The 12,998-nt window shown below is 47.6% G+C and overlaps 1 protein-coding gene across 1 annotated transcript; it reads right to left on the reverse strand.

Annotated features, from left to right (window-relative positions):
* Positions 1 to 946: 946 nt before the first annotated feature.
* Positions 947 to 10,303, reverse strand: LOC129734552 (translation initiation factor IF-2-like). The gene is made up of 4 exons (XM_055698164.1): positions 10,210 to 10,303; positions 8,704 to 9,552; positions 1,934 to 2,160; positions 947 to 1,092 (listed from the first exon to the last, which is right to left on the reverse strand). Exons 1-3 carry the CDS (start codon positions 10,301 to 10,303, stop codon positions 2,156 to 2,158), a joined length of 948 nt encoding a protein of 315 aa, XP_055554139.1. The 3' UTR covers positions 947 to 1,092; positions 1,934 to 2,155.
* Positions 10,304 to 12,998: the final 2,695 nt, after the last annotated feature.

Below are 12,998 nucleotides of genomic sequence, written 5' to 3' on the forward strand. Positions count from 1 at the left end.
TACCGTAGCTTTGAAAACTTAATTGCAGAACTGAATTAAACTAAAATCTGGTATAGTAACTTTGCTAGATATAGTTCAAGACTGAAACAATTATTGTGTGCTATTAATGTCTACTGGAAGGCTAATTTTTCCGCAAGATATTAAGCAAATAGTTGAAATAACTGTTCCCTAAACTTCACGCAAAGTGACAGAAATCTTACAGCTACAGACATGGAGCTCTACGGTTACGTGCATTCCCTGTTTAATACCAGGGGTTCAGCTCCCTTCAGTACTGAGAATCCTTCTCCTACAGGTCAAAGAACTGTAATTTTGGATTCTCTGGTGTCCTGGGTCTGGCTGGGATGCAGTTTGTTTTCTTCACAGCAGCCCACACAGGGCTGTGCGTTAGATTTCTGACCAAAACAGTGTTGCTAACACACCAGATTTTTAGCTAGGGCTGAACAGTGTCAACAACTTCTCTTTCGCACTTTGCCACAACCCACACAAGTAAGTTCAGGGTGGGCAAGAAGTCAGGAGGGAACAGCTGCAAGAGAAAAGGTGGAGCGGGGAGCAGGGCAAAAAATCCTGAGTACCTGCAGTGAAAAAAACTGAGATACCTCACCCTTTTTAAACACATGAAATACTTCTATGCCTGTGCACACACTCATGTAATTAATCAGAATTTGTGCACGTGACCTCGTTGTTGACTTGGCCAGCATGTTCAAAAGCACTCTAAACAAAAGTGAAGTCTTTGTCAACACAAAGCGCATCAGGTAGTCACAGGAAAGAACAAGAAAGAACAAGAAAGAACATCAGGTGGTCACATGAAAGAACAAGAATCTTCATAGGCGTCAGGTTTACAAAAAACCTAAACACACAACAAAAACCCAAACTAGCCTCTAGCTCTCAGGCCAATTTTTGTCATTAAGTAAGTTTTATTTTCAACATTCCTTATAGGCATACCTTCCTTCATCCTCAGATGTTTCACTGGAAGTGCTCTCATCCGGTACTTGACCATGATTGCCACTGGAAGAGCTCATCTGCTGATGAGCCTTCTGCTTTGAAGGCTGTCTTTTACTTTTCTTTGCACCTTTGGCATTCAGGGCAATTTTACTGCATTACACAGAAAGAAAGAAAAAAAATCACCAAGTGAATAGGTTTATAAAAAATATTTCTGTGAAACAGACATACTTAAGATGATGTCCAGAAACAACAGAGACAAAAAATATCTATGATAAAATCACAGACTTGACTGTAAAGATCGTGGAATATGCCCAAGTATTTAAAACCCTTCCCCTAGGAGTGAGGGGGACACGTGGAATCTGAGCTAGATCCAGGTTAAGCTGGACTATATCCAATAGCCACGGTACAGAAAGCACCTAGAGCAGAGATTCCTTTGAAGGACAGACAGAAAAAGCTCCTGCTTAGGTCTGCATAAAAATGCGTGTGCCTTCTTTAGACTTTTGAGATTGGTTTGGTAATATCATCTTTTCCCCTCTCCTGACAAAGGGCATATTAACTTAATGAAAAGGAAAACACCAACTGCACGGAGATCACTAAAATCACCTAGAAAAGGGAGGAGTAGCAAACCCCAAGTTCCTACTTTTCTTTTCTAGGTGGCCTTTTCCTACAAAAATAACTGCTTTCTCCAGTCTTCAGTTCTGGTTTTGAAGATGCATTTTACCTCAGTGTTGACATGGAAATCACAGGAATTTAGGTGGGGGTTTTCTTTTGGTTTCCCCTTTTCTTTTTTTAGAGCAGGCAATAAATTTGAACCTCCATCGTGCGCTTCATTTTGTCAAAAAAGAATTTTTCTTCTTTTTTTGAGAAGCAGTGGACTACTCACTATGGCTTTCACCACTGAGGAAACTACTTCAACTACCACAGTATCAGAAAACCTAAGACACTTACATAGCACTACATATAAGAGCTAGAGATTATCTCCTTAGCTTACCCTTTCATTGGCACTTTAATTAATTTTGAGCTCTCCCCAGATGAAAAACTCCTTTTGTCTTTTTCTTCTATTGTGTTTTCACTCTCCATTTTCAAACAGTCATTCTTCCTTACACTAATCTTTTGTTTCATTTGCTGATTAGTGATGTTATTTAATTTATCCACACATTCCTGTTTTGCCACCGCCTGCACTTTTGAACATCTTTGTTTGCTTTTTTCCTTCTTAACCTATAAAAACAAAGTTAAGCTTCACGTATTTCTAGAAGACAGAAACACCACATCCAAGATTGATTAATTCAGGGTTTACCCCTGAAATAATATAAAATTATTTTTTTTAATTCATACAGAAGCATTTTCACAAAATTACACTACAAAGTGTATTATGCCATTGAAAGTACTTTGAATTCACTCATCATGCAAGACATAACAAAAATACAGCCCTTAGAAAGAAAACAATAGTGTCTCTTAAAACAGGAACAAGAAAAAAGTGAAAACATTACTGATGGACAAAGCGTTAGGAGGACTGCACAATGTTCGTTGTAACACCACCAGAAAAAAATCAAGTGGAACTGTGAACAAGGAGAGGAAAGAAAAAAAGATCCCAAACCCACAAACACAACTGGTTTCACAGGAAAGAGGAATTTTAGTGAAAGGCAATGAAGACACACCACGCAGATAGCACAGCACATGAATTAGTAGTCAAGACCCTGTTTAGAAGCTATTTTCATTCTTTGATTAAGAATCAGAACTGATATAATTGTATGGATTTCTTTTTATGGCAATGAAGAGATAACTACTTGCACTGGAACCAAGTGCCACCTATTGTTAAACTGGAACAATAATGCATTCCGTTTTCCAAAAATGGGGAAAAAGACAACTCTCCACTGCCCTCTTTATTCACAAGTCACCTATTCCCATTAGAACAAACCCCAGTTTGTAGGAAGCATCTTCCCATCGTGACCAATAGCTCAAGTGAACAGGAAATACTCTGCCTGGCTCCAGAAGGCTGCGGGTCTCCCCAGGCTCTTTTACACACGCTCCATCGCTGCTATCGCTTCAGCAGCGGTTTTACCTCCCAACAGAGACTTCCTTAAAAACATGTTCTGACTTTCCTGAACAGCGGATTGTATCTCACAGTTTCGTTGATTTGCACAGCAGAATCCTGCAGTTTCCGTTGAAGCTAACGAAGACTGTGTGCTTTCAAACCCAAGCACATTCAGCGCCTCCACCATAACTCTGAATTAGAGCTATTGCCTAAACCACTACAGGCTGCACACGCTGCCCGTGCCAGCCCTGGCTAGCCCAGCCCTGTTTTACCGATTCATCCAGGCACTTGCATCAGTGCCTCTGACTTGGTGAATTTACACATGAGAAACCAGGCCTTTCTGACCAACACCCATGCTCTTTAACTGCACCGGTTATTTTTAAATTAATGACACATTACTAATTAAAGTGACCAAGACAAGTCAGAACTACAGCTCGGTTGTAGTCAAAATCACATGCGCCGCAGATTTTCCCTGAATTTCTTCACAGCGTCACCTATGATTGCTGTTGTCAAATACATGACTGCTGCTTTCTTTACCTGCAGAAAGCTTGGCACAACACGTACAATATTGTACAACATACAGCTCCAGCTGACAGTCAGACCAGAATGACCTTCCTGCAGTGCAGGCGGGCTGCATATCTCCAGTAGCACCCACAGCCCCAGCCTGCACTGCTTTAGAGACAGCAAAGATCTGCACTGATGAGAAACGCTCTCATGCACATGGCATTTCACCTTGTCCACGGATGTGAAACACGGGTTGCTTCACGAAACTTAATTGTATGGTTTCGTTCCAAGGCAAAACAGACTGTCCAACAACTTGTGACTTACACTAAAAACCATAAATCTTCACCTTCCATATGAACGGGTACATGCCAGGATATGTACTGCTGATGAATTTTTCCGCATGTTGCTGGGGAGCAATACCTGCACGTGTTCATCTTTTTGTCCACCTCTACTGGGATTCCCTCTAGCTGGGTACGTTGCATCTCAGGGTTGTATGGAGGGGATTACCTCCAAGCAGCGGGACAGATCACCCCTGTCGCTCCTAAACTGCCTCTGCTGAGCATCTCGGTGCCTCCCACAGTGGCGGCTTGCTCAGGAAGAGGTGGCCTGTGATGGCTCCTCTCCAGTGCACATGCCCACAGGACCACCGAGCAAAGGACTATCCCACACCATCCTCCCCCTCTCTGAGAAAGAAAGCACGTACCTATCTATGGCTAATCTCCCTTCTGAAGCAGTACAGCTCAGCTGAGACCTCAGACTGCTTTTCTGCAGCACCTGGGATTCTTACCAACACTGTCTCCGTGGACTCTACCCGGACTCAGTTTTGTGCAGAGGAGGTGTTTACTGCCGCATGCGCAACAGCAACGGCAAGGGCAGGCAGCGCAGCGATCTCCTGTTACCGAACGTGCTGCTCTGGGACTCCCAAACAGGCGGTCAGTTATAGCCCTGGCAAAGTTCTCCAGCAAAGCCACCCCCGATTTGTACCCACCTCAGCTGTACAAACACGGTGTAAACAGACGCGCAGCGGCTCTTTACCTCCAGCACTGTATGTCCCTTTCCTTCCCGTGTCACCACCACCTGCAAAAGCGCTCACGGAAATGAGCAAACCCCACCCGCCAGAAAGAGGCAGGGCTTTCAAAGGGAAGGAGGGTATTCAATGGAAGCTGCAGACGTGCCCTGCCTGGAGAAGGCACCACTGGCAACCCCTCCTCTGTGAGAGCTGGGGAGATGCAGAGGGGGAGGAAGGCAGGCGTCGGGGAGGAACTAGAAGCCCTGGTTTGCTACTGCTGCAGTAGCCCTGGCTGTGGGGACAATAGAGCTCGCCATGAAATGACGATCAACCAAAATATTTCAGAGGGGCACAGCAGGGAGCACAAGCTGCTGGGCGTCAGCAAAGGGCTGTGCTCAGCTTCTCTGCGGCACGTTGTCACAGGCAAGGTGAACACGAAGCACAGGGAGGATCTGCAGTTCTACCTGCCTTGCAGGGGCTTGGCCTGAGCTCCCCCTTTGCAAACCAAGTCACCCTCCCGCCACACCACACAACCTCTGCTTAATATATGTCCCAGCAACTGGGGTACCACATGCAGAGAAATCTGAGAGGTCCCCCCTGGTCACAGCTCTAGTCATCACTGGTTCCAACAACTTCTGATGCTCAGGGTGTCCCCTGCGCCCTGGGTCCTCCCTCCAGGCGCCCCTCCTCCTCTGCATGTGCCCTGGAGTAGACGAACTCAACATTACACCCATCCTGGGGAGATTTAAGCCCCAAAGAGCTCAGAACTGGCTGAAGCCAGCACAAAAGCCTATCTTCTCTCTGAGAGTTGCAATGTCCTTACACCCTCCCTGTCCTTCCCGTCTCGATCAGAAACCAAACAGGGGAAGCGGTGCATGCAGATACACAGAGAATACTGAATGGGACACACTGGCTCCTCTTCCAACTCCTTTATTGTCTCAAAGGTGTTTTCATTCTGTTGGAGGAAAAAGAGAGAAGTATGTAGAGTCCCCAGGTTTATCCCTGGTAAGCACTTTCACATGTTCATTTAGCAAAGCAGATTAGATTGATTCCTCAGAGATTTTTTTTTTTGGGGGGGGGGGGAGGGCGGGGGAGGAGGGGATTATAATGAACTCATTCAGTTTTTAAATCAGGCTTAGGAGCCACGACTCACTGGCTACGAATGCATGTACACACATGCGTGTACAGGACAGCACAGAATACTCTATTTACTCATATGCCTCTGAAAAGACATTTTTTTTTCTATTATTTGTTGTTCTCGGCATCATTTATGGCTGGACTGCATGGACAAGATGGTTTTCTTAATTCTGTGAAAACACTTGCATCTATTGATGCCTGCACCTCTAAACATAGTGATATGGTCATACAGCCAAATCTGCAAAGCGGATTACTGTTCTTACACCATTCTGGGCATAGCAGACACACCCATAGAAACACCCCTAACGGCCTAATGGTCATGCCTATTTACACATTTATTTCTGCTATTTCATCCTCTGTAAAGAACAAGTGCTCCTTTCCTCGACCTGTCTCAGAACAAATCTGAATACTTAAGGAATTAAAACAGATGAGTCGGCCAAAGGAAAATTTAAACATACTTACTTTAACAACGCCAAGGAGTTATTACTAAAATGCAAGCACTTTGACAGCAGGTATCTTACCAGTGCTGTGCAAAGTGACACAGAAAAGCCTCAAGAAAAATCTACTAGAGTTTGGGTCAATACACTAAATCCCAGCACAATGGCTCAAGGGTAAGGGCACTTTAAAACAGAATGTGTCCTGAATCAAGTTAGGAAGAAGACCAAGAACGTATCCTGCTGGGAAGATCATTAACGATTAGAAAACTCGACGCGGCTACTATAAATTTGTCCCAGGTTAGAAAAGGCCAAGAATCTTTCAAAGGACACTACAAAAAAATAACATTTAAGACAAAAGGCAGTGTAGGACCAAATGGAATTAAAAGGAGTCCTAGAAAGTAAATCTTTCAGTAATAAGCAAGCAAGGCTAATAACAATCTAGGGCATAGAAAAGATTAGCTCAGCACCAGGATGCACAGCAGATAGGAGAGCAAATTAGTTCTGTCTTACCAAAAGGTAAATGGGGGGGGGGTGTGTGGAAATGCAGTACTTGGTGTTTCTCTTTATTTTTCCTGCATCTAATTTTTAACTGTTAAGAGAAATAACACAAAAGCTTTATTTTTGCTAATGCCAGGCAACCAGAATCTGGAATTTAAATTAATCCTTTACACACTGCCATTTGGGGATCATTTCTACCAGATCCAACAAGGATACAAGGGATAGGACAAGAGGAAACGGCCTCAGGCTGCCCCAGGGGAGGTTTAGATTGGACATTAGGAAAAAATTCTTCACTGAAAGGGTTGTCAAGGACTGGAACCAGCTGCCCAGGGAAGTTTCAGGGTGGCCTCACCATCCCCGGAGGCATTTCAAAGATGTGTAGATGTGGTGCTCAGGGACACAGTTTAGTGATGGACTTGGCAGTGTTGGGTTAATGGCTGGACTCAATGATCTTACAGGGCTTTTTCTTAAAGGACTTTTCCAACCTAAATGATTCTATGATTCTATGCTGTTCAAAGTGACCTACAGTCTTCCTTCAAAAAAGAGGGTTTATACTGCTGTTTCAATTGTTCTGGTTATCGGGTAATCCAGCCTCATAGCACTCTTTAAATTAAAGTTTACAAGCACCGAGATATTCCCCAGTGACTGCACTTTAGCCAGTTTGATATTAAGCTAGACATTTTTCTTAACGTGATTAGCAGCATACCTCAAGCTATGTTTGAACATATATTCTTAGGTGAATGGGAGATACTACCAGCTTTTCATTAGACAGAACATATGGGTATTTTAAAAAGCCAAACTCTAACAGAATACACAGCACAAGCATGTCTTTCTGCCAAGATTTTCTATTAAGTAAATCAAATGCATATGTTCGGTCTCTCCCTCTTCCGTCCATACTTAAAATCCAGGCAAATTTGCAGAACAGCGCAAAGAGAAGTGTTAGAACTTAGAAGTTAGAAGTGTAGAAGCGCAAAGTGTTAGAACTTAGAGAGAAGACCCACAACTTCTCTCGCACATGCTCTTCTGCTACCGGTAGCTACGTGCTTACCTTTGCACTCACATTTGTTACACAACACACTTTGGTGCCCGGGAATTTGATTGATTTAGATTCGCCCTGACAGAAGGAAACCTTTTTTCTTAACCGTTTGACCTTGTTTCACTTCTAACTGGAAGATCAGTCCTGCCAGGAAGGAGAGGTGAAACCTCACGACAGCTGGAGGGTGAATAATCTCTCTTCAAACTCTAAAACTCTGCGTATCAAGTTTCCTTTACAATTTGTACTCCACCGGGCTATTAAAAATCTATGAAAAGCACAGCAAGAAATCAAGCCGCCCGTCAGTACAGAAGGTGCCAGCAGCTCCTCCTCGTTTCGCGAAAATCCAGCCCTCACCCTGAGGCTGCGGGACCAAATCCTGTGCAGCTGGAAGCGGCAGCGAGCCCTGGCCCCGGGGAAGGGCAGCTCAGCACCCTGCAAGAACGAGGCGCATCGCTCCGCTCCCCGCCACCCCGGGATGCCACACAGCCCCGGCGCCGGGCAGCGGCGGCAGCACGGGCTCGCTGACGGTAACGGCGACCCTCCTGCCTCCCCCGAACGCGTAACGAGAGGCGAAAGCACCGTCCGGGCCGGCGGGCAAAGCACCTGGAGCCGCATCTCCCACCCCGGCAGGCCCGCCACCCGTCGGGCCGCCACCCCCCTCGCACCCAGACGGGGGGCGAGCCCCGGGAAGGGCCGCTGCCGCACCGGGACGTCGCGCAGCCCCTCCGAGCGCCGAGCCCGGCCGGGGCTGGCAGCGACCGTCTCCTCGGGACCTGATGCTGCCGGCCAACGGCCGGATCCCATCGCCCGCCGCGCAACGGATCGAGCACCCGCACGGCCGAGGGACCAGCTACGCGTGTCTGCGGGGACGGGAGCTGGGGGGCAAACCCACAAAGCTAGCACAGCTCTTCGCGACAGGAAAATACTTTATACCCCTGGAAAAACCGTTTACGATGACCTTTACTCACACCTAATCCTCACTGGGTCTTACGAGCCTCGTCCCCATTTAAAGGCACAGCGGTCTTTACTTTCACTCAAGTGTTCATGCACAGTTCAAGTAATTTCTGTTTGGTCCCATTAACCAACTGGTTCTCCTTGAGCTTACCTTGTGCCCCAGCTTGCCCCATGGCGTCTGTTCCCCGTCCCGAGGCCGTGTGCTGCCAAGCGCCTGCGACACGCGCTGTCCTCCGGACCCGCTCCGCTGCTTCGCTGCAGACACATCTTTCCTCTACGCTGCCACTTAAGGCGCAGAGCTGCCTTCTGCTGACCACCGACGTGCAAGCCGTCGGTCCGCAACGCTTCCCGGGGCGCCGGGGGCTGCCTGCGGCGCGGCGCGGTGCGGGGCCGGGGGCGGCTCTGCGGGGGCTGCCGGCGGCTGAGGCGGAGCCGCGAGTGCGGAGCCGCGGCGCAGCCCCCGGGTTCGCCCCCTGCGCAGGGCTGCCCGCTCCCTTCCCTGCGCGCTCCCCGGCGCTCGCCGCCTCGCTCCGGCCTCTCCCGGAGAAGGGGTCCGCTCTCCGGCTGGCCAACGCCTGCCCCGAGCCGGGCACGGCCAGCGCCGCCGTCGCAGGAGCGTGTCGGGCCGAGGGGCGGCGGCGAAACGTCTCGAACCTCGGCAGCGACAGCCCCGACCGCGCGGAGACCCGGCAGCGAGCCCGGGCCCCCCGCGGGAGGCGGCTCCGGCTGACCGGCACCTTCACGCCGCACTCGCGGCCTCTGCCGCGGTCGTGCCCGTCCTCCGCAGCCGCTCGGGGGGCGCCCGTCACCCGCAGCTCCCCCGGCTCGCCCGCGCCGCTCCCGCAGCCGCCCCCGGGCAGGGCGGGGGGGGACGGCGGAGCCCTCCCCGGCTGCCGTGCGGGCTCTGCGGCCCGGGCACAGCGGCCCCGCCGGCGCACCCCGCAGCGAGCGCACCGCGGCGCGGGGGGGCGGGGGGCGGCCACCGGCTTCCAGCCGCCGGCTGGCCCCGACGGAGGGGCGGGCGGGGTCGCTCCAGCCCGCGGCACCGGTGCCGGACCGCCCGCCGGCCGGGAGGGGTGTCCCCCCGCCCCGGGTGGCCCCGCGCCCCCCGAGCCGCCCCCCTCTCGCAGCCCGGGCTGCTGCCGAGCTCCGCTGCCGAGAGCCCGAGCGAGATCGCTGCCCCCCGGGCCCCGGTGCCCACCCGGCGCTGGAAAAGCGCAGCCCCCTGCGAAGGCATGGTATGTAAGAACGCAGACTTAAAGCAACAAGGAGCAGATTTGCATTCAGGGTCAGAAAGAGTTAAAACAGAAGTGCTGTAGCAGAGGCAGGCTTGTGTAACCTGCAGAGCAGGAAGAGCATCTCCTGCCCCGAACCCTTCTGCTGGTGGGGAGGAGGGGGTTGCTCTTGCTGACAATTGAGCAGAAGGACCTGACAATGTCACCCCGATTGCTGCAGCATTTGCAGCACAACAGGACCGGTAACGGCCCCTCTAGGGCAGGCAGCGGGTCTGAGGAGAGTAGAGGTGAATCTCGGATGGATGGGGAAATTTAGATGTTGGAAAGTTGGTTGTGAATAGGCCTGGCTAGAGGTTTGAGTTGATTTTTACTAAGGTAATCGTGATGTAGAAAAGTTGATAGAAGGAACAGGGGACGTGTACAGAAGGTGAGAGAAGAAGAGCTGGGTCGTGCTAAACTGGTAGAGGAGATGAAGCAGAGGCCGAGGAGGAGTATCAGGCAGAAGCGAATGAGCATATTGTAGGGAAAGTGGACACTGGAAGCGAGATTGCCCTGAGCTAAAGAACCAGCAAGGGGTTCTGGTGAACTAGGGACTAGGAAAAATGAGGTGGAATTTTTGTGAATACAAAACGAACTTATTTGGTGTTAAACTTCAGTGAAAAGAATTTGTTACAGTTGTGGCAGCTGCTGGCCACCAGGAAAACATCCTGAAACCTTTAAAGCACAAACTAAGAAAACAAGTAAGAATGCCAAATTCACCAAAATCTTTAAGTGGAAAAGAGGACCTCCCTGAAGTAAAAGACATCCTTAACCAGGTATATCTGGAAATAAATTCCAGGTAAGGAAAAAATGCTTTACCTGTTACAGTAAAAATGATAAGGGGAAGGCCTGCCTAGTTCAGGTAAAACAATATCCCTTGCTCAGCAAGGCTATGGGGAATATTGGCAGAAAAACTGAAATAAAATACACTCTGTAGCAGTTCTACTAATGTAAATCTGTGTGTTTTACCATGACGGTGACTTGTTATGGGATGTGCAGGTGAAACTCTGCAGCAGCAGAGGAGGTAGGAAAGGAGGAATTATCCTTAATACCAGATGGTAAAATCCAAACTGTAAGTACAGATCAGGAGCCAAACTATTCTAATGATTCTCGATTTCCTGCTAGCCGAAGAAGGAAGTGTTTGTGGTAAATGAAATGTTTCCAACTGTTGTTTGAAAATTGATGGCAATGGTGAGGGAGTTAAACAAATCACATCAGAGACAGGGAAGTTAGCCCATGTTCCCGTCCGAACTTGGAAAGACTGGAACATTGACTTGCTTTCCTGGCTTCTCGGGAGCCCCTGGGTAAAACGAATCCTATTTTATTTGTTATGTGGATTAGCCACCTTATTGTTTTTGCCATGTGCTGTTCCACGTTTTATAAGATTAATTCAACACGTTATAACTAACATGCAATTTGCTACTATGATTTCACCCAATGGCGTTAAACAAATTCGAGTAGTACGCCGAAATGTACAGTCGACAATACAGATTATATAGTTAGCACAATAACAATTTAATAGCAAACAGGAATCTGGGAATAATTAACTATTAACAATTCATACAACAATGTAGGCTGATGAAGAATACAAGTAGAATAGCAAAGAAAACAACCGTCAGGAACACACAGATGGGGATGTGGTAACGTCTTTTATACTTTTCCACCTCCGCCGTAAGTTCTTGACGTGTGACAGTAGAAAAACGCACCCTCTGCCTAAACAACGAGAAAAAAAAAAAAAAAGGGGTTTGATTCCCCTTTATAATGAACCATACAGGTTAGACGTTTAAGAAACACTCACCTTACGGGATGTTCAGAGGGGGAAATGCGCACTCCAGAGCCTTCCTCCCTGGCAGGTGACGTGGCGGTCTGATGGTGAGAAAACATTGCATTGAAAGCAAGGACCTGTCATTTGGCCATAGTGCCACAAATGTTACCATTAACAAACTTACCGGAGTGGTAAGCTCGGGAAATGGGTCCAGGACTTCATCTGGACACTCAGCAGCCATCTTTTATCGTGTATGCCTTTGAACATGCGCACGCGCAATTTTAAACCCCACAGAATGTACTGGAACAATCTGGAAAGACCGCGCATGCGAAATCCCTATAGTCTAGCCATGATAGTAACGCATATATATTAATAAAAAAAGAATGTTTAAAGAAACTATAGTATTTATAGTTCATTTATTACTTAAGTGGCATGTATAGTTATAAGTGTTGTTTATAGGTTTTGTTTTTGTAGGTTATTATATGTATTACCCAACCCTTTTGATCTATTTTGAAAACCGTGTGTTAGATGTAAAGTAAATTCAATGAATCGTTTGACAACCAGTAAACAACAAATAACAATTTCTTAACAAACATGAACTAGAAGTTGAATAACAGAATAACAGTCCAGCAAAGTCTCATGTGAGGTGGAAAACAGGCTTCTTCACTCGTGAGTCCAGCACAGTCCTGAATAATGTCGGGGTGGTAACTCCCTCTGTTCCCTCCACGATAGTCTGTGTCTGGTCCTTGGTAATTTTCTTCACGAGGTAACGAAGATGAACAGAAACAAATAACAAGTCACGTGGTAACTGCTGGAGATCAACAGTTTTCTTTTGTTTATGTAACAGTCTCTCGCACTCTGCTTTGGTATCCCATGGGTTCCACTACTCGGGGCGGATTGCGAGGAAGAGATCCCACTCTTCTGTACCGGCGTGACCAAAAACACTCACAAAAGCACATGCTGATGGTTACTGTAGTCACGATGAGACCAAGGCTGAACAGCAAAACCGTACAGAGCGTGTCGTCTCCTGCTCCCATCCTTTCCAAAATGATAAGGATTGTTTGTGGCGAGACAAACAAATTGGTCCGTGACCCTCCTGGTCAAGATTCAGGCTAATGCCCTGACCAAAACTGCACAATGAAAACGCATGCGCAGCCTAACCTTAAAGGGGCATGAAAATTTACCCCTTTAAATGCCCCTCTTGGCTCTTGATTCTTAACCCCCACAAACAAACCTTATATATGCTAAGAAATGTTGTATTGTGTTTTGTTATGTCATCCTGTTATGATAATGTTTTGAAACTAGCTTATGACATGTTTGAGTTTTGAATTGTTAGCTAACGTTTGTTAGGGATTTGTAGTTCTTGTTAGTCATTTGTAGTTATTGCCTGTTATTGTTTATTGATAA

Source organism: Falco cherrug, chromosome W (assembly GCF_023634085.1).
Source record: "Falco cherrug isolate bFalChe1 chromosome W, bFalChe1.pri, whole genome shotgun sequence".
NCBI lineage: Eukaryota > Metazoa > Chordata > Aves > Falconiformes > Falconidae > Falco > Falco cherrug.

What these genes read in the sequence shown, in the direction of transcription:
- LOC129734552 (XM_055698164.1), bottom strand. Translation starts at nt 10,303, where the DNA reads ATGCTCATTCGCTTCTGCCTGATACTCCTCCTCGGCCTCTGCTTCATC. An exon ending in CTCTTCTTCTCTCACCTTCT is followed by an intron (nt 9,553 to 10,209) that starts GTACACGTCCCC and finishes CGTCGGGGCCAG; the next exon opens with CCGGCGGCTGGAAGCCGGTG.